Source organism: Tetrao urogallus (genome assembly GCF_951394365.1).
Source record: "Tetrao urogallus genome assembly, chromosome: 14".
Classification (NCBI taxonomy): Eukaryota; Metazoa; Chordata; class Aves; order Galliformes; family Phasianidae; genus Tetrao; species Tetrao urogallus.
In genome coordinates, this window is record NC_136827.1 from 6899307 (window position 1) to 6927007 (window position 27701).

Consider the following 27701-nt stretch of genomic DNA (forward strand, 5'->3'; position numbering starts at 1 on the left):
CTGCTTTTTATGGGTGTATTTTTTTTTCTTGTGATAGATCCAGTGCTGTTATCAATTGTGAAACGTCTCTGAGAAATGACTCATAATTCAGATATAAATTGAAAGAAGAAATAACACAATAAATCATTCTGTGGGATACAACAAAGCTTGAAATTTCTAAAAGGAAAAATGTGAGTTATATGGTAGCATCTAGTTTTAAATGTGACATCTATGATAGATAATTAGAGGTACTTGGATGCAAATTACACTAATGAAGCAAAACAGAAGAGTGAAAGCAAGCTTACAAGATCAAAAATTTCATTAGGTTTTTACTGCAGAGCTTTTCTACAGTTTGCTGAAATGGTGATCATTGGAATAGTCTTTTTTTTTTTTTCTTTCCATGGATTGTGTACTTGTGTTATTGTGGATGTGAATGTGTTTCAAGCTCCCAAACTTCAACTAGCTACAAAGTGGAATGGAGCTGACGTACTGGTTCTTGCACATTAAACTTATCTGTAATTCAGACAATGAATTTTTTTTTTTGGTTTACTATTTTCAGCTGGACCACTTAGGAATCCTTGCTTAAATTAGCATATTATTTTTTTAGTTATATCTTTCCATAAACTAATAATGTTGAATTTGTATTGCACAGTTGTGCTTGTCTGTTCTGTCAGCTTTTGCATTAGGGCACCAGCTCACCTGCTGTGAAGGAAAGAAACCAGGCAGTGGGCAGTACTTGCTTAAATGAATTCAGAGAAATGCTTATTAAGCTGTGAAATACTAGGCCACAAATTGATGCATTAGAAGATTGAGATTCTTCAGCTTCTCTGATATTAAAAAGTCTTAACAGCTTCTTTGTCACAGGCGCATCAGCAGTGTGCCAGTCTATGCATGTTCCAGTGTAAATAATTTTCCCCTACACTTTCGTGCCACGAACCAGCAAACAGTATAGAGCAAGCCTTATTTGCTAACATTTATTTGTGATGCTGGAGTAAAAATTCCCACTGTTGGTGCTAAGTGTCGTAGACCATATGGCTTTGGATTCCCTGATGGGATTTCATTTTAATAGGAATAGTTCTGGTTTTGTCCTAGGGTATGTAAGCATTTCCATTTCTTCAACAGTTAGGCCAGCTTCCTTTCCTCCTTTATAAATTTTGGGTTGACTGTTGCTGAGCCATCCTTCTGGCTGGTAGTTCTATCTACTACTGTTGTACTGTCTTCCTAAGTGCTATAGATATTCAGCGAGGCACTCAACAACAGACCCTGACATCATAGTTTTGTTTTACACTAGGCTTTGTCCCACAGGCCATTAAAAAATCTCCATGTATCTAAAAATTGAAAATCTGTCCAAAGCCATGAACCTTCCATGAATGTGTGAAGTCTTGCTCAGATTTTCCTTCAGAGAATGAAGGATTGCAGGGTTTTTTCAGGAAGTTGCTTGTTAATCTTAGAGCAGAAATTGAGAAAATAAATGCTACTAAGATGCTGGCAGCGTCATGGTTCTTTGAGTTTGAATTAATCTGAGTTATTGCTGATGTGAGGGCCCCACCTTGCAGGACTGGTGTGTGATCAGAGTCAAAGGGAAAAAGTGGTCTGTCCAGATTCCCAGAACTCTTCAGAATATCACACCCATATGGCCCTCTATGCTTGCACAGCATACTGAAGGCTGAAAGGGAACCAACCCTTCATGCTGAAGGCATAACACATATGCAGGCTTTTCTGTGCTGATAGCAAAGGGCTGTGAAACCAAGTACATAGAAAAGCTTCTCTCTCCTTCAAGGTAAATATTTCTCTGTTTCTGCTTCTGATGATACTACTAAACTGTACTGTAAGATGTGAGAAATCTTAGTTTCTCAGTCTACAAAATGGCCTTAGGAATATTTATGTAATGTTATTTGAGACTTGGCTGAGATTACAACCTTGGATGAAAGGCGGTAAATGCAGCATATTCAGATGAGATCAGTTCAAATACTACAAGTTCAGAACAACATATTTGAGCAACTGCTGCTCTGTCACAGATATCAGATCACATGACTGAATCAACGTACCCTGCTCTGTGTAGTAGCAGTGCCATTTATAGTGGAACATTATCATAGGATTAATGTCTCCTACTTTGCAAATAAATGGCTTAGCTGTGCCTTGGCATTTAACAGCAGCAGGAGGCCATTATCTTCTAACAATGCACTATTTTACTGACATTATCTCTTAAGTTAACACAATATTACAGAAAGACACTTTCTAGGCAGGAGTGTTTCTTTTGCACATACAAACCCAGTATTTATTGTTTATGCAGCAAATATCTCTTGGTCTTTTGTATTTTCCTTCCGTGGAGATAGGATGGTGAGCAAGGGATATGGGTTTTTTGTTTTGTCGGGAAACAAAGTTTTCATTTAATTTGAACAGATGAAGTTGTGTGGTTTTTTTTTTTGGGGGGGGGGGAAGGGGGAAGGCATTTAGGAAAATAGATATGGTAGAACTTTAATTAGAAAAACACACAAACTAACCTACTTTTTTTGGAAGGCAGCTTGCTGAAAGTGACAGAAGTCACTACACAGGGTTCTGGATTTTGCCATGTGTTATGTGGTACCACCATGCTGTTATATGCAGTAATAGATCATACGAAGAACAAACAAAAGTCATGCATGCAGCTAATGAAAATGAACGTGTTAAAGCATCCTAGCATTGGTATGTGGGGAGGAACTGCTGAATATCCTTGACTTCTCTAGAGTTTGATTTCCCAATGTATTAGAAACCATTCATTACAGTTGCTTTATCAGAAGAAAATTTCAACATCATTGATACAACATGCATGCTGTAGTTAAATATATTCAGTGCATAATAATGCCCTTCTTTGCCTGTTGAAGTGGACATAAAATGTAGCTTTGCAGAACCATAATATTAGGATGCTTTTATGGAAAGGCCATTTGCTTTTTAACCTGTATAATCAGTGGTTTCTTTTTCACATTGGGAAAGACTTTCTGGATCTAAGGTTGTGGAAGCAGTGAACAACAATTCTTTCCTTTGAGAATAAACTGGAAAACTTCTGTGACCAAAATAAAACCACTGTACTCACTTGTACTGGTTAATACATCTTCCCGTCACGGGACTAAATTTCTATAATGAAACTGAAGGAAATATTAGCGTACTACAAAAAATACTTTTTTTTTTCCCTTCGGGATTAGAGTTTTTAATCCAAAGTACAATTGAAAGTGGCTGGTTATTTTGAATCAAAATATTTATAGATATCGTTTTACCATTTGTTTTCTATCTCCAAACAATACTGAAGAGCAAATATGTCCTACTGTATTATCAGTAATCTGTTTAAATGGCTAAAATAGAAGAGGAAGCCCAATTTATCTATTGTAATTCTCAGTAAATCCTTCTCTATGTGATGTGATTAGTATGTTTAATAACTACCTATGTGTAGTAATATAACAAAATGATTCAGAATATGGAATAGAAGAGTATGAGCTACAAATAGACAGTAATGCTTAGCTATGTGTTTTAGGCCAAAAGCTTCATAGGGAAACTAAGATACTGCTTAACTGAATTATTAGCTCCACAGCATAACGCACTTTCTTATATGTATGCCCACAACTATAGCACAAGTAAAATGATGCTTTGAACTTGAGTAGTCTGCTATGTCAAAAGATCTGGGTTAAAGCACAAGTACTCCTGACACTAGGATGAAAAGGCACCCATTCTCTGCTGCTGAATGATGGCATCATACTGCTGAGGTCATATTCTGCACCATCCTTTTCTATTGCAGCAAGGCTGCATTGCATGGAAATAACATGTTAATGTTGGAGTGAAAACATTAACTGGATAATGAAGGTATTGGCTTATTTACTATGAACAGAAGTTCTGAGGGATTGTCTGTAAGGGAGACAATTTTTTTTTGTACATTTTTAATTACATGACATTGGGGGATAGGTAACATTAATAAAAAGTTCCCATATGATTTGTTTTCCTTATACTTTAAGTATTTAGTACACATGAAAATATTTTTATATACTTTATATATATATGCAGCAATGAAGTACAGCTGAAATCATTCTTTCATTTCAACGATTCTGGCAGAGACTCAGGGGAGGGGAAGAGGAAGCCTTCTCTAAGGATTGCTTGTAAGTGATCTAACTTCACCCATTTCATGCAGTTACATCCCACTTGCGTCTATTCTTTCCCAACTTCTTTGGAAAGTGAATTACCACTTTACTGCAGTATCAAATACCCTTAAAACTGTAAGTTAATTGATCTGCTGTGATCTGTGACACCTCAGATAGCATCCTGAATTCTTGAGGTAGGAAGCTAGAACTCAAATCTCAGCAGTGTAGAAGTGAACATGTTTTGCCCTTATTTCTCAGTCTATTTCCTGTCCTCCTTTTGATTCAAGGTCTCATTTGAGATGATTCTCTGCTGCCTGTGTGATGGCATATTGTCTTAGGAAGAACATTTTTCCATAAACATTCGTTCCATAAGTAATTTTAACTAATGTCAAATACTTATGAATCATCCTCTTATCACTTACAAAAGAGAACTTCTAGTCTTCCATCTGCTTCTCCTTAATTTTCAGCGTTATTACACATGCAATTACAATTTCCCTCTTCTAAATAATTCACTGCACAGTTCATTTCACATAGAAGGTAAATGAATAGAAATTTGTTTTCTTTAGTGTTAGCTGTTGGTTCTCTGTGCATGGCTGTCAGCCAGGAATACTAGATTTCCACATCTCTTTTTTTTTGAAATGTGAGTTTTAGTTTTAATAATAGATAGTATATATGAGTACTGTGTAAATTATCCAGTGATTAAAATCTGAATCTCTTCCTGATGGATTTTGCTCTTCCATTCCAATGTCTTGCTTTAAGCAGAGTGGCTGTTTTAATTGAGGTGAGATAAATGTGGAAAGTTTAAGCATGGACTATGGAATATGCTGAGATATATTTATTCACTAGAATAATCCTGAAAGCCTTTTACTGTTCTTAAACACAGAAAGTAAAAACAAACAAAAATTAGATCTGGCAGTGATGACAGCAGAAACATTTCTTCTCATAAAATTCAGTTTGATAACCTAAAAGAATGAAGAAATATCTTAGAAGTGATTAGCAGATGTCTGAATAGTTGTTGATTTTAAGGTGCTTTCACTTGCTAGTGCTAGTCATGTTGTTATAATATGGGCTGCCAGATTTCTCCTGTAGTGCAAAGAAAGTGATGAAATGGTGGAGGAATCCTTTTCTAATTTCCGAATGAGTGTTGATGGTAAATCTACTAGAAGAAATAGAGCATCCTCTAAGATTGTATAATATATCAGAATTTTGTTCTGAGTAATGGATTAGATCTAACTTATTGAATTGACAGTTTTTGTGTTGCTAGTTTCCAGTGCAATAAGTTGCAGTACTGAAGCATCACAATGTCTAAGAATGTATTTAGCATTTCACTACTTCTGTTTTGTTCAACTTCATCAGAGTAAAAGACAAAAGTAAAACTTAGCAACTCACAGTGTAGTGGAATCATAGAAGGAAGCTCTGTGGTTTGAAGTTCTACATATCTGAAGAAATCATCCAGATATTTGCATGTATACATCTTCATACAGCTGAATACAGAAATAAATATTTTTCTTGCTAAGAAAAAAAGTTTTGAGATATTTATGGCAGTGTGGTCTCTAAATCATTGTGGACCATACTCATGTAGGAAGTTAGAATAAATGTATAGTGGGGAATAAAAAAGATATTTACTGTATGTTAAACTGCTTAATAGTTAATTTTCTGACACAATATGACAAGAACATAAACAAAATGCAAGTGAAATAAAGTTACTAGAAATGGTATCAGATATTTAGGATCTTTCCATGCACCCATCTGGAACTGGAGGAAGAGTCTAAATATAATTTTAAAATCAAATAGAATCTCAGGACTTCTCTTATAAAATGGCCTGTCATCAATTTAGGGAAGATCAGAATTGCAACTGTTGTATAAGCTGTCCATAAAATTCAGATACCAGTATTGGATTTTGGCTTATGAGATGTTTTGTACCACAAATTCTGAAGTTCAGTGTAAATGCAAATCAGAACTGTTATATTATTTTTTCCCCTGTGTGTGTTTACTTCTTCTTTTTTTTTAATCTTCTCAGTATTGATTTAGGAAAATGATCAGAGAATCTTTGGAATGCTCTGAAGGATATGCTTTGTTTTAGATTCTAAACACTTTCCTCAGGAGAACAGCTTTCATGAAGCATTAAGTACATATTTACCTTCCCTTTGTGGAAAATCTGCTATAATTTTAGATAAATTCTTTTCTGTTGTTTCATTTAAAGACTCTTTAATTCTCACAGGTCCTGAGAGCATCTTCAGTGCTTTGTTTTCCTGGCCAGATATCTCAAGCAGATACTAAGATTAGTATTACAGTGAGTTCCTAAATAAGTGAGGGTTCACGTAGCATAAATCTTATTTGTTAATTATAAACTGCTACAGATGGTCGCATTATGCCATAGGCTACCTGAGGTCTGTCTTGACTTTTTGAACACTGTACAGATGTGGAGATAATTTAAGAGGAGTGCTTAGTTGTTATATTTGGTGACATTAATAACAAGTTGTCTAATGCAAGAAATAAAGTAATTAATTTATGGTATACTCTTCTTGGTGTTCAGTAACCCAACATTCTTACACACCTTCTCTCTTCTTCCTCTTCATCTCTTGCTGAAAAAAACCATATAATCTTGCAGCAGTTCTATTAGTGAAGAATGTGAATTAGAATATGAATCAGCGCCTAGGCTAGCAGTCACAATGTTTTTATTAGAGATACTAGTGCTGTAACAATATGTTCTATGCATACTTTAGCAAATAAGAACAGAGCTTTGGTACAAGTAAAGAAATATCACCAAGCAATAAAGTATTTGTAGTAGAGCTATCAATCAAAATTTCAAGCCAATTTGGCATATAAGTGGTAAGTGATGACACAACAGACATGAAGTAAAATCAATAGTGGCATTTCCAAGAAGAGCAAATAAGTAGTGGTTCTGAAATGCTATTTGAAATTAATGGTAACTGTTTGTTTATTTTTTGGAAGACTTTAACTTAACATATTAGAGTTGACTGAAGCATTGGGATACTAATGGCATGAGTCAGTATAATGTCTGTACGGCAAGGTTTATTGGCAGAATTTTCAAAATCCTCTGACTGTTTACAATTCCAAAACACTTGGTATATTCTCATCATATATTTTAGATTTTTAGGTCAAAAGAAAAATGTTCCTGTTCTACTCTGAGCTAATGGATTTTAGTCAATTTGTTGATATGTTTATCTATTGTCTATCCTTACTGGAACCGGTTTAGACGTTTGTAAGAAGCTAATCTTGCCTTCTTTTTTCAAACCTTCTTTTTCTAATATGTTGTAGATGTTTGTTTTTTATTTTAATGGTCTTAGATGTAGTGATTCTCACATGAAAATGCAATAAAAGAAGAGCTACTGTGCATTAAAAAATGTCAGTATTATTTAGTTCAATCTAACTACCAATTAAATTTGAACCTTACATTTAGCATTACATTTATCTCAAAATAGTTGTGCTACCAATATCTTGTAAAAAATGAGACTGCGTATGAGCTTCTACTCGTGCACTCAATTTTTCTTATGTTTAATTTGTTTTTCCTGTACTACTTCTGCAGTAAAGTATGTATAATGATTGGTTATTAGACTGGCTGGAAATAAAACAAAAACCAAAAATACCCCACTTGTCTGTAATACTATAATGGAACTCAAGACCCCTTTCATGTGGCTTCCTTTTGAAAGTACCATTTTTTCTGGTACTTCCATGGAAAAGGTGGTGACCAGAATTCAAGAATAAGGTGTTGACTTTACAGACACAAATTTCTGAAGTGTAAGTAATGTTGGAGATTTTGTGCTGGTTTTTTTCTTATAGTGGGAGGGAAGAAAACAAGGAAGAAAATGAGAGATCACTTCAATGAAACATCCTTTTTGACAAGTGCAGTACTTAAGATTTCTTTTTTTTTTTTTTTAGTAAAAATTAGGAAAATCTCGGGGAAGTTCCGCAACATTTTGGTATGACTGAGAAAGAATGTGTCTCAAAATAGAATTTCCTAAACGAAAAAGCCTACTCTTAAGCTTCAACTAACTTACATATAGCAACGCAGCAATACACTGCAAAGCATTTTGGTGGCTTTTGAGCAGGAAACAATGATGTTATTTAAAAATAAATAGATTTGTTGTAAATCAAGCCAGTGAACTGATATGCAAATGCACACATTTCATGCATGAATTAACCATCTACAAACTAGTGGATTTGAAATTGATGTATTCTACTTGCCAAATATAATGTAGGGTTCTCAAGCAGAATTACTGTATTAAGCACATATGAGGTAACAGCCTGAAATATATGAGCTATTTGAGATTTTCCTTGTTCAACACCTGCTGAAGCTGTGCGCTTACTGCAGTGGCTTCAAGTCTAATCATTTGAGAGAGTAGACAGAACACTCAAGCTAATGTTTTTTGAAGCTGCTGAGATTAAAGTATTAAACCAAGTCTTTATTTTGGAGTTGGAAACAAGTGCAGAAACCTTGTGTTAAAAATTCATCAAGACTGACCAAAAAATTCATCAAGACTGACCAATTTGCCAGGAGAGACCCAGAGAGGGCCATTATTTTCAAGATGGTCTCAGAGGAATAATAACAGGGCTGCTTGAATTTTATTATGTTTTATTGTATTTTATTTATTACTTCTGTGTTTAATGGTTTAAAATGGATTTTCTTAGTAAGTGTCATGGAACCACACACGTATGGATGGTGTATAACTGGAACTTAATATGCCTTAGATCTGCAGTTTGTACAGTGCAATGGCAGTTTATTTGTCAGGGAGTAAAAGTGAACGTACATATGGGTTTTAGTGCCAGTTGGTTTGTGTGTTTTGTTGGTTTTTTTTTTAGCATGGTTTTAAATGAAGTGGGGTAGGGAGGCACACCAGCAGGGGTTAAAGAAGTTGATTCTAATATGGATTTAAAAAAAAAAAAAAAAGAAAAATTTTCCTGGAACAATAGAGAATTTTCATGCTTCAGTGATTTTAACGTCAAGAGAGAAATACTTTTTGTGTCATTTCCAGTTAACCGTTTACCTTTCATGTCTTGAAAAGAGGCAAACTTCTGTCTTGCTCTTGATGTTTCCAGCTGTCAAAGCAGTTATTTCCATTTGGTCACTGAAGTACAGATGATGAAAAGCATCCCTCGAATCACCTTGAAAATCTATGTATTGAGTACTAAATAATCGTGTGGTGGGAGTGGAAGGGAGGTGTTTCCAAAGCATTCACATCTGCTTTCCTCTTTTTTTTTTTTTTTAATCCAAAAGAAGGAAATACTAGCATGAAAAATTGAACTTGTAAATAATATCCAATCTGTGAGAGTTTTAAAAAATATTTTTGCGTTATGAATTTGATCCATAAAACCTCTGAACAAAAGTATAAGATGAATTCACTAGTATGTTGATATATTGTTTGAGAAGAATTGCCTTTTATTATTCAAGCTAAACTGCTTAAATGCATCTATTACATGATGAATTTTCAATAGGAAAAAGAAAACAGATTTGTAGATTAACATTTATTTTTTCCACATTAAGCTTCTAAACATATTTGAATAGAATCATCTAAGTCACTCATATGAGAGAAACAGCAATGTATTTATTTATGGAAAACAGTGATTTAATGCAACTTAATTGTGAATAAGGCAGAATCCTAACAAAAATCAAAATGGCAAGGTACACCTGAATATTTACGGCATAGAATGTAGAGTTCAACACACCTATCCAAACATGTCTACCTGTTGAGTCCCGTGGTTTAGAGTTGAGTAGATTAAATATGCGGGTTAAGTATGAAAGCTAGATGGTATTTTTGTTTTTATTTTTTATTTTTTGTGGATATTGCAGTTAAGAAGGCTTCTTTATCTGTCAAAGAAAAATGGACCCTTGTAATAGAGGCACTCAAAATGAAAATTCTTCCCTGTGGGATATTCCGACAGGCTTTGGCTTTGCTGAACCATGAACAGTTTAAAGAATAATTAATGCAGATGCACTGACTGTTAAAAATGCAATATTTTTGCAGATTTAAAAAAAAAAAAATAGTCTCCTTACAACATAATAATCATCTCTTTTTCATCTGAATACATCACTGATTCTCTTGGAAGCGTTTCTGCTAAGTGTATTCTCTTTGCTGAAGCGTTTGGCTGTCGTGCAAATTGGACTTTCTATCAATTTCCACACGCTTGTCATCACTATGAAAGGAATGATGTGGCGTTATTTAAAATTGTCCTTTTTACTTCAGTGCTGCCAGCACTCTGCGATGCCTGACATTTTTGAGAGTAGCAACCTGTCACATCTTGGGTTATGGGGAAAGCATTTAAAAGACCACAAAGGCCTACATGACATGGCACTATCTGTGTTTTTGTTCTTTTTTATTTATTCTCACAGTCTTCACTGTTCAGCCTTATGAAATCTGTACATAAGGTTAGAGAATTCAAGAGCACTGCTCAAGTAAGGCAACTTAATAACGGTGCTTCGTTTATTCCCACAAGATTTATGTGTAAACAGTAAGGAAACACATTAGTCTAAAGTGCAGTGTGTAGCCTCCAGTGTATTAGACCATGATATATAAATGCTTATAGGAATGTATCTGTGGGAGATTTGTAGTCTCCAGAGTACACTGCTTCTTTAGAGACATCAGTTTGTCACTAACAGATTAATGAGCCATTTTAGAGAACTTGGAATCAGCAGGCTAGAAAGAAGAGTAACAGAATCTGTGAAAGTGTTTGAGAGAAACCAATTGCTGCTGGTGCTTCATATGTGAGTGCAAAATAGCTTTAAAAATAGCTGGCACATTCCAGTTGTCTGGAATCATTTCCATTTGTGCTTCCTAAGTGGGTGCGTGTACTAAGAGCACGGTGGGTATTTGGGATTTTACCTAACCATACTTACCATACTTTCTTATTTTTTATTTACACCAAGAAACTCGATCAAGAAAGGCAAAATAGAAATCTAGCAGGATTAGTAGTAGAGTGTTTTACTTTTAAACACTAATTCTTAAAGATTCGTTCTTTCATTTGTAATTCTGAAATGAAAAGGGAGAAGCCACTCATCTGAGCTTTGTAGGCACTCCCAACCCGGAAACTCCATGTATGTGTTTTCTTACATGGAGATAATAGCAGATAGACTTTAGCTTCAGAAAGAATAAATACTCTGGTGTCTCAGGTTAAGGGAGGTGATGCAAAGCTCCTTAAAATGTCAGGAGGCTGTATGTTAAAGGGATGGACTGTAACTGTTGACGTATGTTTAACAGATTTTGCAACAGGCAGCCACTTTCCCTATCTGCCTTGTTTATTTACGTGCTCCACAGTTGGTCAAACGACAGCCTGTTCTAGTAGTAAACACTGAGCGTATCTCAGTTCTCATTTAGTCTTAATTTCTATTAGACCAAAGTCTGCAGTTGGGAATTTAGCAACTGTACATCCTTTTGGATGTAAAAAAAAAAAAGGCAGACTAGCTCACTTACACAATAGCAGGCACATTAATAAATCTTCTGTCGCTGGAGTCTCCTTGCCATCACGGAGTGATCCTTCTTCAAAAGAAAACTTGTTCATCAGCAAGGCTATATTTAAAGTATTTCTGCATATGTGTATACATTTGTTTATATATTTATTTTCTTTTCATACAGTATATCTATTTATATTCTCAAAATTAGTGCAAAAAAATTAGAAACAAGTATCATATTCTTTAAATGAATGTGCATTCATTTCATTATTAATTTTATAAGCTGTTCAGAAGTTATTCATGATCATTTGGTGCAGCATTTACTTAACCATTCTTTCTGTTTCTGAATATGTTCCAAAGGACTCATTTGTATATGAGTATCTCTGGAAGCTCTGCTCCAAAAGTAGTGCATCCTATTTATTTCTAAGGAAACTGTAATGGATGTGAAGAATACAACAGCTGTACTTGATAGAGCCAGTTCTCAGCTACCTGTGAGAAGCTTAGCTGTGCAGTTTCACCAAGAAGAAAGAGCAAGAGCCTGCATGCTGCACTCATAAACATCTGAACTAGCAGAGGTGACCCATGGTTTCACAGCTGCTATTACTGCAGCATTGCTAGGAAAATGTTGCCTATGCAGTCCATCATTCATTTGCCCAAATACATGGAAGTCAGAAGGTGCCAAATCTGGACTATGCAGTGGGTGTAGTAAGACAGTCCAGCCAGGATTAGCAATGTGCTTCAAGGTGCTTCAAACTGGTATGGGGCCTGGTGTTGCAAGAGAAAGGCTGACTTTTTCTCCACATGGAGGAGTTCAGTGACACCCCCCTGTTCACACACAGCTCCACGTCAGATGCTGTTGTGTCAGACTGCCCCTCAGCTGCTGTCTGTTGTGAAGCAACAAAATGTAATGGAATAGTGGTGGGAAGATTCAAACTATGTTGCTGTCCTGCCAACATGGTAAAATAGGAGGCGCTTTTCGTAGCAGCCCTCATATAAAGTATTAGAAAAAGAGCACTTGCTCAAATGTTATGTAAGTTCAGGTCTGCACCTAAGCACAAACTGATTTCCTGTGTTTTACCTAGAATCAATCTTGCACTCAATTACTGTATTCCTATCTTGTAAAAATATTATCATTGTTATGATGATTCAAAACGGCCAGTAAAACATGTGTTTCTGGTGGCAGTCCCTTCTTCCAAATAATTCAGGCCACCACTTACTCTCATCAAAGTTTCCATTTACATCTCTGGTTCTGCTTAATCACCAGTTTATTTCCACTTTATTTAAGCAGTTATGATTATTTTTCTTATTTGAAATACTGCTAATAATGAGCTAGAGTAAGGGAATCTTGGTAAAGATGGCAACAGAAGTGATTACTGTTGTAGGTATTTACCTTTCTGCAGATGTGCAGTATTGTTGAATTGCATATGAACTCAGGATTGGTCTCTCTGGGAAGAACGTGACATTTGAAATACAAACATAAACTAATTTTTGGATGTTTCTTGTGGTTCAAAATAATTCATTCTACTTGTAAGATCTGAATAAATAACAATACCACGTAATTTTATGCCTGAGACAGAAAAATAGAGTATGTATATTTTTGTTTAAGGTGAGTATAGTTTAGATTTATTCACTTTAATTTGTTCAGTTGAGAATCCTGTGAAGGTTCATAAAGAGAGGAGTAGATCCTTTCAAAAGAGAAAAATCTGAAGATATCAAGATGTGTGACTCCAGAGCAAGTATCTTTCTGCTTTCATTCTAAGTTCACTTTTTAAATCTTTGTCTTGTTATCGAGAGATTGCAAGTCAGAGAGCTAAAAGACATACGGCATCTGTTCTTTGATTGGAATGACATGCAGATTGCTGGATCAGTAAAAGTGCAGTATTACTGTTCAGTCTGGATGACTTGTTACAAATGAAAACCAAGTGTCTCAGTGTCTTGCTGAACTAATTGAACTGATGGGAGACACATTAGACATAATGGCTTTATTTCCTTTAAGTGTGTGAAATACAGTGGTGCTGCATTGAAGTGCAGTGGATTTGCTATAGATAGCAGATAGTAGCTCTATCTATTTCTATCTCTGTGTTCTTTGCATCTGTTACAGTTTCCTTGGAAATAAATAGGATGCATTACTTTTGGAGCAATTTCCAGAGATACTCATATATAAATGAGTCCTTTGGAACATATTCAGAAACAGAAAGAACTGCTAAGTAAATGCTGCACCAAATCTGCAAATTGCTGCAAAGAAACCTCAGTAGTAGCTGAGGAAACAAACATTCACGATCTTGATGCTGGAGCGATGATCAGTCTGTTACTCCGAGTTTCATAGCTTTATATTTCAGGCTCCAATTAGTTTGCCTTCCGTACACAAGTCTCTAGCTTGATTCCATAGCACTGTGTTTTTCCAAGAACCTTGTTGCAGAAGGTAAACAACCCATCTCTGTTTATTTGTTCAGCTGAAGGATGAGAATTGCTGATAAATAATTTGGAGATGATTGCAGCGGAATAAATGGTGAGCTTTGATATTGGGATCTTCTCATGTTTTGGAAATATCATAGACTTCAGATAATACAATTCCCATCAAGAAAAATTACCTGCAAACTTTTAGGAGACACAAATAACTCAAGGAATTTAAAAGGATGTGGAGCCACCTTAGGAAGGAGATTTGATGGGCTGAGGGAGTTCAACTTTGATTCTGTGTTGGGTTCTTGATGTCAGTGGGTCATCTATAGTTGTTTTTGATGAAAATACTTAAGGAACGTGTAAATGTTAGTGGATTTTTGTCTTTTTTTTTTTTTTTAATAGTTGGCAATATATTGTATTTCTTTTCCATTATCCATTCCTAAAAGCCACTTTTTCAACAATTTGTTCAGCTTTCAATCCAAGTGGCAAAACTAAGCCACTTAATGGTGTCTTCAGTGCCAACAGAGCAGACTTGTCATGTGGATATTCTTGACCTGTGTGAGATAGGAGGTTAAGAATAGAACATGTTGCAATAGTTAGATGTAAAGAAAATGAGAACTGAAGGGCTTTTCAGTGGCTTGCTCTCAGGGAAAGCCATTGCTTTTGAAGTAAATCCACTGATGCTTCTTTTGCTTGAAGCGCTTTGCTTTGGATTGTTTTCTGGACTGCTCAAACACTGAAACATGCTTCCCAGTGTAGAAACTGCATTCTTTGTTAGTAACTTCATTTAAGTCTGAGGAGGGGGTAGATTTTATACCTCTTACTTTCTTCTTGACTAAATAGTTTTTAATATATTAAGATACAGGTTTTCTTTCAGCACAGATCTATGCTCTTCATAATTTACTTAAGCCGAACTTAAATATGTTGCAAGCAGCCAGCTATTTAAATATGTGTAGTAAATAAATACAGCATTCAGGCAAAATCTTCAGCTTCAAGTATTTTCAAAGAAAATTAGCTGGTTTTAAGAATGCCGTATTGGGAAATGCAGTAAAGCATTTTTTTAAATGCAAGTTAGGAATAACCGGGGAAGTGAAGAAGAAGGGACTTAAGCCAAATTGCAAATTAGTTCTCCATTCAATACTAATGAGTTGAAATAAATAGCTTATTCAACTCCCTGCTGCTGTACGTTGTATTTATAATACACAAAATGTTCCTTAGACTTATTTATTTTTCTCCTCCTAAGAGTCCTGATTTTATTACTTCTAAAGCGTTACAGCAGCTGCTTTATATCCTTGTTAATACAAGTGCAGGTATACATTTTTAAGCTATCTGTGGATCAGTCCTGTTTTCTGAAATGCAGAAGAAAAAGAACTATATTTTTTATGTTGTTGTTGTTCTCAAATTGGAGTATCCTTTGAAATGCATGGAAGAAAATGTGTGTTTGCCTCCATCTTTTGCATTAGACTCTTCCAGTCACTGTGAATATTTATGACGTTTATTTTCTTTACTGCCTTGATCCTTCTTCTAGCATAAAAAGAGGACCAAAAATATACATTTGAAAATTACTGACCAGGGATGAGTCTAGTTAATACTGGTGTTCTGATCTTTTTGGCTTGTAGTAATCCCCAATAGGCATTTTTATTTCTTTTCTTTCTTTTCATTCTTTTTTTTCTTTCATGGCTTAAGAAAACTTTCTGAGTGTTAATGATGAAAGAATATATGTGTGTGTGTATGTATGTATATATTAAAAAATAGGTATTACTAGAAAATATAAGTAAGTGTGCTAGTTTTCAGATGTATTGCTTTCCTGTGCATTAACTTCCCCATGATCATTGGAGGTCATTGACAACTTGGCTGCTTATAGCAATTGCCTTCGTTAAATTTAAGTTTAAATCTCCCAGTGTATGTTAGCAGTAAATGCATTTTCAGACAACTTTCACACCAAGGTAACTTGTGAACTCAGGGTAAAAAAAAAAAAAAAAATCATAAATATACTAAACAAAATTTATTCTTTTTTAATTTAATAGATAATTTAATAGAAGTTTTTACAGTGCATTTTAAACCTTGTATTCAGGGTAACTGATGAACCTATTTATTTATGTATGTGAACTGTATCTCTGTATTCATGTATTGTAAACAGCCTGTGCATCCATAGCTGGTCTGTATCATGTTTTACAAAGCATAGTTAGTATAGTCATTGTGAGGTTTGGTTTCGTTACTCTTTGAGGCAGTTGCAGTTGGCTTCTGTTTCATCTATACACTTACAGTAAACTACCAATTATCTCACTCTGTGAATTTAATAGCATGCTAAGGTCCTACTTCCCAAACTACTATTGTATCTACTAGCCACTTCAATTCTTCCACTTCTTCACAGTGTGGCTGTCTTCCTAAAAAGACAAGATACTTTTTGATATGTATTTGTTTTGATGTTTATCTTAACAGCCAAGGGGAATTCCCATATTTAATGTGAAATTAGCTGACTTTTATTCTTAGTAGTGTTTCTGGAGGGTGAGGATGGTCTTAATGTCAGAGAGCCATGGGACAGTACAGGAGTATTTTATGCCTAAAAATCTTTTTGAATTTGTAGGATTTTTGAGAACAGATGTCTCTTTATTAGGGAATGAATTGAACCTTGTGTGCAAAGTTTTCATCTTGTTCTCACTAATCAGACATTGAGATATGTAACTTGATTTTTTTTTTCTCCTAAATTAAAAAGTTTCATAAAGTTATTTAAGATATCTCAATTTGACCATCAAACGCTGCAGCCGTGTCAGAAAAATAGGGCCATTTGATGCCGAATAGTTTTTAGTTGGTGCACCAGATCTTTTCTGGGACGCAGTCCCTGAACTCCAGCATGATGTCTTAGCATTTCTTTCAGCTATACCAGTGCTCCAAAATTTGCAGATTTATGTAATTCATTTTTATGCACATTTAATTTTCCTTCTCTGCCTTTCTTCTTCTTTAACTGAGGTGTAAAAGGGAAGAGTCTTTCATACATATGACTTACGTGGAGACTATACTTTAGAATAAGAATAAAATGTGATAACTCAAGGACAGTAGGGAAGTGATTGTTACAATCCATCTATTTCATGTTGTGATATGTTATAATAATCAAGTCTAATACATTTTCTTACTGACAATATATGACTGAACGTTTTCTTGTTTCTAGTTATGAAGCAAATACTGCAGTACAGTAGAGCACAACAGAAAAATTCTTCCTGTGTAGGTGGAATGCTCTTGCAAATGGACTCTAATCCTAATTCTGAAGGGGGGGGAGGAACAAAAAGCAAACAAGAAAAAGAATGGTCTTCAGATAATTAAAACCGATTAAGTTATAATATTTGACAGGTAAATACATTTGGTATTAAAACAGGGAGAAGATCAAACTCTGGTTTTATATTGGAAAGGAAGAAATACCTGCAATGGAAATATATATCTTTAAAGAAAAAAAAATATACTGATTCATCTCAGAGCACAGTGTTCTGCAGAAGAGGCAGGGTTAAATAGTTCCTGGGTACTGTGTCATTACTTAGAGAATTCCGCTGTAATAAAGAGCTATTCATGTGCAGTTTTCAAAGGCCTTACCTAGTACCCATTTTTAAGGGTACACTGCGTATATTTTAAAGGGAACAATTGTACCAAACTGGTTTAGGTCTAAAATGTTTTATCAGGGCAGAGAGGAGAAACAAGTTTCTGGTTATTCAGGTATTGATATTATAAATTAAAAAATCTGATTTTGATTTCCTTTTCAATTTGTGGTCGACAGTGGCTTTCATTCACTTCATTGCTGGCGCATTGCTGAGGTACGTAGTTTAGGACTGGGTGCTCTAAAAGCAGAGGAGGGAGAGGTGTATCTGAGTGCTTGAGGATGGGTTGAAGCCTATCTCTGCATTACAGCCTGTGCTCATTCACCAAGGAAAGCAGCTTTTTCTTGGTTTGTTCCTTATCAAGTGCTTGGCTGTAATGTGAAAAGGTAACTTCTGGAAACATGAAACTTTTTTTTTCACTAAGTATATTTCAGTGATTTTGCAAATAGGCATTTTTGGAGGTCTTCTGAAAGTTTGGGTTGCAAAACTGTGACGTGGCGAAAATAAAATAATTAAACTGTTTGGTTTTGTAAGAAATTCTGTGTACAGTTTATGCCGTTTTTTTTTTTAAATGAAAATGTTCAGAAAATACAGATATGATAGGTGTCTTTGAATGTTTTTTTTTTTTTTGCCAGCTAAAATAAAAATGTATTTTCAGTCCTTTAAAATATGCTAAAGGGACAGTGAAATATAAAGCAACAATTGAGAGCCAGTATTGCAATTTTTGCAATAAAATACTCAGATCTTACATGATTTTCTGTTATCCAGTGCTAGAAATTAGTTTATGAAATATCATCACAATACACTAAAAATGAAAATATCTCCCAAGTACTGTTTATTAGTGGCCTGTATGAGAAAAAGAGAGCCAGTAGTCTCCTAATACTGCAAATATTTAGCTAGATGCTTAATTGCGTTCTCTGAATTGTCCCACTGAAGTAACCAGAGTCACTTCATCTGTAAAATTAAGCATAAGACTCTAGCACAGAAACACTGGGGACTTCCCATTGATTTCAGTGCCCAGGGGAAAGTTAACAGACTGAAGAGATTTTAATTTAGAAAAGCATTTGAATGGGTAGCTGCAATTTTAAAGATGCAGGGGCTTATCCAGAGATCTGGATCAGTGGTGGCTGTGAAGTAAAATTTAGGTCTGTGAATGTTTACTTCCTAGAATTTGTTGGCTTGTAATGTGCTATAGAAATTGCAAATTGTTAACCATCTGAAAATATTTTTTTTCTCTATTATTCTTTCTTTTTTTAAATATTGAAACTCTATGTCAGTCACAAAAAATCAATCTTTTATATTTTCTCATTCCTGTTAAGTAGGTATAAGCTCTTCAGCACAGTAACAGTAAAGTTTACTTACAGAAATTCTAAACTGAAAGAAGCAAAATCACAACAGCTAAATTTGCATATTTATGTCTTTATGCCCTCTATTTTAATATAAATCATCTTTTCTTGTTTTCATAACTACAGGACTATACCTTGACAATGTACTTTCAGCAAGCATGGAGAGATAAGAGGCTGTCATATAATGTAATACCTCTAAACCTTACTCTGGACAATAGAGTAGCTGATCAGCTATGGGTTCCTGATACCTATTTCCTGAATGACAAGAAGTCATTTGTGCATGGTGTCACTGTGAAGAACAGAATGATCCGCTTGCATCCAGATGGGACGGTCTTGTATGGACTAAGGTCAGTGCGAACCATTTCTGACTCCTTATTTTTAGTCTTTTAATCGTGGCTTCAAATTTATGCCTATTTGTTTGCCTTATTTATTGCTGTTCTTTGTATTGCTATGTTCTGTAAAACTGCTGACATTCCAGAAACTATTTGAAGTGTTTAAAGAATGGATGAAGATTTTTAAAATAAAATTTGGATTATAAATAAACTTTGATTTTTAGTACAGTTCCAAAATATTTAAGAACACGTAAGACTATAAATACTATTGTAAATACGCATTCTGGATTAAACGCTGTTCTTAGAACTGCATCCTCAAAGAAGTTGAAATACAATTATAAGGAGATTGGTGGAGAAAAAGGAAAATTTATGTCTGAATTGGTTGTTTAATTAAATAATATATTTTATAAACAATGTTAATTAAACATTTAATTGGTTTGTATGTTACTGTCATGAAAATCAGCTTTCTCATTTTTGCTGATAAAAGGTTTGACCTGAATTGTCATTCAGCCTAGTTTTGTGAGTGAATGGCTATATACTCATTAAATAAATTTTTAATGACTGCAGAAATAAACAAAAGAACTTTTGAAGGTTTGAGAAATGGAACCTCTTTTGTAGCATTCATAGAAAAAAGAAAATAATTCCCTTGAGGGATTTATATATATTCCTGCAAAAGATGACCGACTTAATATGATGTGGTATGTAACAAAGCAGAAAATGTTGACTGGCTTAAAAAAAAACAAAAACAACCGAAAACCCTGCAGAACTTCAGTCTAGAAGGTTTGATGTTTTCATGTTGAGGAAAAGATAGAATGTGAATTTGGGGGGATGTGAATTCTAAAAGCTTTCTTTACTACATTTATCTTACTTCTTGAGAGATTTTTCTACTCTGCCTGTAACTCAAGTCAAGGAAGAGGCACTTTTATCTTGATTATTTTTTTCCCTAATGTAAAGGAAAGCAGCACACAGTTGTATGTATTTATTTCAGTCACTTGTACAGTGAATTTGATTCTACACAAGGAAAGGAACTGGGCTTCTTGATTCCCTTGTAAATTCCTTAAGTGAATTGTCTGTAATTTTAACAAAACAAGATATGGGCCAGATTCTATTTTCTTTACTCATGCAAATAGTTCAGTTGGCGGTCCCAGGGAATTCACCACAGAACTAGCGCTTCTGTTACTTCTAATCTATAAACTGAAGACCAGGACTCCCTTTGTGGCATGAAACAAACTGTACAATTCCTCTGCCTCAGTTGTTCCATTTATTAAATTGGAATAGTAAAACCTACCTTCTCACAAGGGTGTTGTGAAGATTAATTAGTTTGTGAAGTGCTTTGATCTCATAAAACACGGTGTAAGTGCTAAGCATTATTATGAAGAATTATAAATTGTCAACCTTGATATGCACTTTGGGATGGTAGCTGTTTTATAGATACAAATCTACTCTGCTGTCCTTAGAATCACTGTTGCACTTTTTCTATGTGGCAAGACATTGGTAAAATGAGCCAATTTGGGGAAAGATGCAATTTTTGGAATAAAAAGGGAGACCGCTGACTGTCTTAAGGATCTTTCTTCTACATAGGACTCAAAGATTGGAGATGCATTTTTCTTCAGAACACCTCCATCCACAGCAGGAGAGTGGGTAGTTGGATTTTAAATACCTCCCCTATCCGAAAGAAAACAAAGATATCTTTTACTTCAGTTCCTTTATGAGATCTTAAGTATAGGATAAGTATTCAAGAGGATCTTTTGCTTCTGTTTTATATGAATAGCTGTTAAATCATTAGTATGTGAATAATTAATTCAATTAAGCTTAATAGGAAAAAGGCTTTAAGTCACAGGAATCTTTTCCATTAAAAGCCCTATTATCCAAGATTATTACATTGCAATCGAGTGAAAAAATTTCAGAGCTTTATTGCCTAACAGGCAAACTGTGGCATTTACTCTATTAACAAGAAAATCTCTATCAGCTAAAGAACCATGTAATAGTTTAAGTTGCTCTGAGGATATTGCATAGATGCATTCCAAAAACAAATAAGGGTCATCAAACACTTAATCTTAAATTGAAATTTAACTTTTAACATAACTGAGAATTACAGCAACATAAATCTATCTGATTTTTCTTCTGTAATGTATTCTATTGAATTGGTTTTGCTGATACTTGAAGATTTTGAAAAAGGAAATTTTTGTTTAGGAAAGATATTCATAAAATTTTATTGCAGAATGCTGTGATAGAGCCTCAGCTAATGAGATGGATGCTAAATGTGTACTTAGAGTTGCTATACATAGACTTAGATATATGTTTATGTAATGTATATGTAGACTGTATGTAGATATAGATTATATAAATTTCTATTAGCATATTTTTAAAAGTCAAAATTTGAATTCTGAGATGGATGTTGGGACTGGATCATAATGTACTAAGAGTGAAGCTTTAAGGCCTTGCATGTGGAAGGAAAATGAGTCTCTTGTTTAGAATTAGAAAAAACTTACCTCCCCTTTCTTACACAGATTTGTTCTTGTGTTTCTATAGATAATTTTTCTTTTACATTTTGATGAACATTACAGTAAAATTTTGGAAACTACTTCTTAAATGAATGGATTTTTTATTTTTCTGATAAGTGTTTTAAGAAGCTGCAAGTACTGGAGGTCCTTGTTTATGTAAGTTATATCTCCAGGATTTTTTAAATTTTTTTTCCAAAATCTTTTTCTTTGAAAGGGAACAGCTCATTTGTCTACCTGCTGTTTCAACTTGTTTTGTCACGGAGCTTTACAGAACGGTGAAGATAGTTTTTGAGAAATAATTTTCTAAACTCCTGAAATCTGGCTGTTATTTTTTAATTGAAAAGTCCAGGTGGTTTCTGTATCTCTTGGGACTAGATACATATTTTTAGATTTCTCCACAAATGTAAATTTCATTTGGCTCTCAATATGCAAAGTACTTGAGGGAAGCTTTTCCTGGAACAATATGCAGTCCTGCTTAGACATGGAGAAATCGGATATTGCAAGAAATTCTGCTCTTGTGATATTTCCAGATAAGTTCTCCAGACTCGAGGGATATGTGTAAACAATGCAGAAGAGTGTTTTTAAGCATGCTTATCCTTGGTTGTTATGTTAGCTGTTTAGGCTGCAATGCAGGCATTTGCTGTAGCCGTTTAGTTTACACACATTTCCTTCTGAGTAGGCATCCCTAGAATAGTCCCTGCTTCTATTAGCCTAGAATCATGTAATTTAAGGAGAGAGAAAACAGAAAAGTTTGGAAAAACATTGTTTTAAATTCACTTGATTGTGCCATCTGTACGAGCAGATGGGAAAAATGTCTCAGGGCTGGAGGGAGACTACAAGATCAAATCACAGAGAAAGAACTTACACACAGGCATGCTCAGTGTCAGAACTGAAAGGACCTTAGCAGTTAGTGCAGTGACCTGACCTGCAGCCTGGCCCCTCACAGATTGCTGGCTTTATAGTGGGTGACATTTCAAGGGGGCATCATCTGTATCCTATAGATCTCCATGACTTGTAGTCTGCAAAAGCTCTCAGTTCTGAAACAGAAAAGAACAAATGTTCATGTCCCCAAATTTTTCTCACATGTGAACTGTAAACCCAGATTTAGCACTTGATGGGGATGGTTTGCCAGAGCGTGTCATCCTCCCAGCTAATTTCTTAATTGGGTGATCGTTAATTATAGACTATAGAATATATCAACCAGGCTGTCTCCGTTGAGACTGCTTTTAAAAATCAGACCCTTCAAAATATTTGTTCCAAGTTTTGTCTTTAAAAGTGAAAGGTATTTAGAGGCGTATGGCCTTTCAAAAGACTTTTAGGTTAATGCAAAATATCAACTACTTCTCTGGAAGCCTTCTGCAGGGTAACAACCACTGCTACACTGTCAGTTGTACTGTAGAAAGTGTTGCATGACTGCGTGTTGCCTATTTAAAACGTTTATTGAAAAAGTATTCAAAAGTTACTGAAAAACATTACAGTGGTTTCTCTTCAGCATCAGAACAAAAAACAGAAAAAAAACCGAAAACACAGGGTTGAATAGCGGCTAGGGAAATGCTTTTGAGATGTGTTTCATGTACATTACCCAAAACTGATGCAATATGGCTAGGACCAAAATGTTCTGGTTTGCAGTCTTCCCTCTCATGGACTTTCTCAGCACTCTTAAACTGTAAAAATTAGTAGCAAGCATTCTTGGTATAAGATCACAAGTTAAAGCCGTTTGCCTTTGGATTTTGGGGGTTCAAATGTACTCTAATAAATGTAGTTAGTCTGTAAACCATTAAGGTCTATTTTATCTTTCTGGAAAAAAAAAAAAAAAGAAAGAAAGAAAGTAATTTACTGTTGCAAAGTAGTTTTTAATTGTTTTAAAATCTGTTTCATTGAAGTGTATTGTATGTGGATAAAGAAGAGACATTATGACTGAAGTGGTAAAGGGTGGAGTCTTCTCTGACTACTTACTCGGTTTGACTTAAGACAAGATGATTTCCTTCTCATGGGACAGAATGTCAATTAAGAACCACCGTGTGTTTTGGTGTGGGAGAGACAGCATTACTTACAATATTACTTATTGGCTTGTTAAGATAAATGGCTAACATTAAGCCAGTGTATCTGATACTGCAAAGAAAGAAAGATTCCTAAGTTCTAAATGCTTCTGCTTATATGGGAAAGTAACATAACATTAATTTACCATGAACATAAGGTTTATCACAATCTACTTTGTAGTTTTTTTTTTTTAACCAAGATATTACAAATTTCAAGCAATGAAAACTACTTGAAGAGAGCTTATAAACTGCCAACATTATGATGACTACAGAGTGTTTTATATAGTTTGTCGAGGATATAAATAATTGATAGACCTTGCTGCTAAGCGCCATTCTTTCAGAGATAGACTGTATGTTTCTTTCATTTTATCATCGTCTCTCATTATCTCTCTATCTACTCCATCTGGTTCTGTATGCAAAAAAATAGAGATGGCAATGAGTGCACAATCTGGGAAATAAGACCCAGGCAAGGAGGCACTTACTGAAACATAAAAGTTAATTCCTCTGCTTTTTACATTTATTAAATTATATGCACTAAAGTTTATTTCGTAACCGCATGACAGATCATTACATTTTTATCTCAGCTAACATTCAGTAGTGCCGTGCATCTTTAGTCCATTGGCATTTTCTAGAAGAGGATCTCCAAATCACATAATACTTACAAATATTCTGTTACAGTTATCCTTAATTACGTTTAAATGTGCTTTCGTAGTGTTAGCGTTACTGCAGAAATGTCATGTCATCCCCTCTCTGACTGCTATACATTTTTTACTGTTAGATTTTTAAAGAAGTAATGGAATAGCCATAAGACAGAGATGTCATTTGTTATTTTCATGTAATTTCAGTAGACCTTCAACAGAAGAAGTCTTGTTGTGGAAATATTTATCTAAAAAGAAATCATGCCTTTCTAGGGGCTTTGCTGTACATTTAAAACAACCAAGGGGGCGGGGGATGAAAACCCCGTTATTTGAAACTAAAAACATCTTTGTATACACAAGGATTAGAAAGAAATCTTCCCTCTGCACATTGTTCTCTAGGTACTCACTTAGATGCACATGATGTTGAAGCCAAACTTCCTGTCACCATCTCCTTTGGCTTAGTTGGATGGACTCAAAGTCTACAAGGAGTTTAAATATAATGGTACTATTCATATTGCTATATTTAACACTTTATGTGATCTCCAAAACTGTCCAGAAACATTACATGAGGGTGGAGTGGTTATTGTGGTGATATGGTACTTTTTTTGATCCTTTTGTGTTAGTATTCTCTATCCATAAATACTGTGATTTGCATATATTGAACGAGATAGACTCTAACTCCACCTGTCACATCTTGTCTGGTCCTCTCCTCTTTTAAGTTTCTTTAAGCTTAATCTGTTTGTTTTATTTCAGTGTAGCTTTAATTTCTGAATCTAATCAATCTAAATCTGTGATTTATGGCATTGCTAGGAAAATACGCTTTGTACTGGTGGTAACACTAATAGTGAAAATCATTAGTGATGGGAATACAACCCCCACAAGAAAATACAACCCTACTGAACTGGAGAGTAACATTTGTTCGGTGTCAAGAATGAAAGTAAATATTGTTGCTTTTATTATTCATTATAGTGATTACAGAATCTTGGAAATTAATTCAGAGGAATTAAAAGATATTAGATGAATAAAAGACAATTAGGAAGTATATGATTGATAGATGGGATGCCCAAATTATGTAAATTCAGAAAGGGAAAGGTGAATATGACTTAACCTTATGATTGAAAAGAAAGCATTGGTAAAACAATTTTTCTCACGTAGATTTTGTTTTTTTCTTTGTTTTCTTCTTGTTGTTAGGTTTGCCAGTGCAATTAAATAGCAGGAATGGCTTTTAGTTTTGTTTCATAAGGTAATGGAACTGTTGCATATTGCACTTTGACTTATGCTAGATATGTTACTGATAGCTGAGATGACAAACCTAGAAAACTTAGTTTGGCCTGAGCAAATATCTCAAAATATCTCTCCTGTGTTGCTGAATTTCTGAAGTCTGCAAAATGGGGTGGAAATATGCCAAGCTTAAATGTTCCATCCATAGCAGAAAAACACAAATATCTATAGAGATAAGGTGAAGAAAGCGACATCCTGATAATTCCAGATTTTTAATTCAACTTCAATTGAGAGAAAAGTTCTGGAAATGAGAATGCATTTATATTTGTTAGTTTTGACAGGTAGGAATAAGTGAAAGGTATTATTCATTACAGTTTTTTGTTGCTTGGCAGTTCTCACTGGCCATGGAAAATACGATGTTCAATGTGTTGTTTAAAATAAGCTGATAGCTTGAATTTAGTTTAACAAATGATCTTTTGTACTCCATCTCAAAAGCATGATATCAGTTAAGAGATTAAGGTGTCAGCTCTGCATTGTAGCCTTTATTTACCAAGAAAGAGGTCTGTCTTGAAGTCATCTCATAGCCAGAAACCTGGCAGAGCTCCCATTTAGATAAACAAGTACCTCTCAGTGTAGGCAGAAATGTCTGTGTTAGCAAAGAGTCTGAAGGGGAATGGGAAAGGACCTCCCTTCTGTCCCTGTAGGATGTCTGGGCTTTTCTTTTACATCATTTTTAATATTGTATTCAAATGAAAATAAACAGGGTGAGTAAATATACATCAGTGGCTGACAGCAGTGTGGCAACTTGAGTGGTTCTGCCCCATTTCTAACTGATCATATTATTAGCACTAGCAAAGCTCTCTTCTCCTTTCTTTCGTTAAAGAAAAGCATTATCCTCTCCCCTTCTGGCTTTCCTTAGTGTGCTTTGCTATTTGCCCCATCTAAGCATGCTTAGCCAGACTTTCTGTTCAATAATTTCCTATTGTAATGTCTATACAAGCTATAAACCTTCAGGAAAGTCAGTAGTATTTTCATGGTCAATTTTTCATCCAGTTACAGACCTTGCTTATTCCTTAGTCATTGTTTTCCTCTGAAATTTGCCATGTGCTCTGTTTTCTTTTTTTTTCCTCATAGAAAAACTGTTTGAAGTAGGGGGAGGGAGCAGTTATTGCCTTAGATTAGCAGCATTAAATTACCAATTTATCTTGATGTCATGCTTCTGCTTACTAACAACCACTTCAAAATGCACGGTTTTCACCCAAATCCAGTGGGGCCATTGTTTCTTTTGTTTATGGAGCTGCTGTGACAGCCACAGTAAATGGTGAGGTTTTTAATTCGTTTTCCTTATGAAGATTAGGATCTTGGCTAATGACTGCATAGTCATAAGTGATGATGCATTTTCCTCCTACGCTCTTGCTGCTTAGAACATATATTAATTGTGCAGATGGTAGTGGCTCAGCTATGTGTTTGCTTTCCATCTTTCACGACATTTACACCATGCAAAGAGGGTGTATTGCCATCTCCTTATTTATGAAGACTTGTGATTCATCACCTGTCTTTTAAATCAAGTACTAAGATTATATTTTGTTGCTAAGAGGCAGAATTTGGATGTATGCTGTCTTGTTTTAATCACACCTGTGTCAAGCTTTGCCTGAAACCTTCAAGGAAATAACAGCCATAAGCACTGGATTTTCTTCTTCATTCCTTCATGTGAAACTTGCAGTGCCTGTTTTATTTGGGTAACTCTATCATTCTTTATGTGTTCCAAAGATTCACAGATATCTCTAGCTAAACAACCCAAGATTTATAGATATTTCAGTTTCACCTTAAGGACTTCCTTGAACTGCTAGACATCAAGCATGGCTTGTATGTGGCAGATGATAGAAAATAACTACTTACATATTGTTCTGGTTTTCTTTCTTACTCATATTTATTCATTCTTATGTTTTGTTAGAAACAGTAAGAAAAATAACAACTTAGGCATAACTGATAAAGATAATTCCTTAAAACTTAATTTCTTCATTGATGTCATATCTGTCATGACCACATTACACATCTGGTTGTTACTTCTTTCACAGAAAAGTAGGCTTTCCTGTGTTCAAACATTTGTTGGGTTTGTTCTTCACTGTTTTTTTTCGTAT

The 27701-nt window shown here is 34.8% G+C and overlaps 1 protein-coding gene across 3 annotated transcripts in view; it reads left to right on the plus strand.

Moving 5' to 3' along the window:
• GABRB2 (gamma-aminobutyric acid type A receptor subunit beta2) overlaps positions 1-27701 on the plus strand; it is a gene marked incomplete at its 3' end in the record, with an annotated part of 131316 nt that overhangs the window by 28982 nt on the left and 74633 nt on the right. For all 3 annotated transcript variants that reach the window (XM_079542593.1, XM_079542594.1, XM_079542595.1), the window contains exon 2: positions 18953-19173. In XM_079542593.1, coding sequence (XP_079398719.1) covers positions 18953-19173 — 221 coding nt within the window. The remainder of the gene's footprint in view (positions 1-18952; positions 19174-27701) is intronic.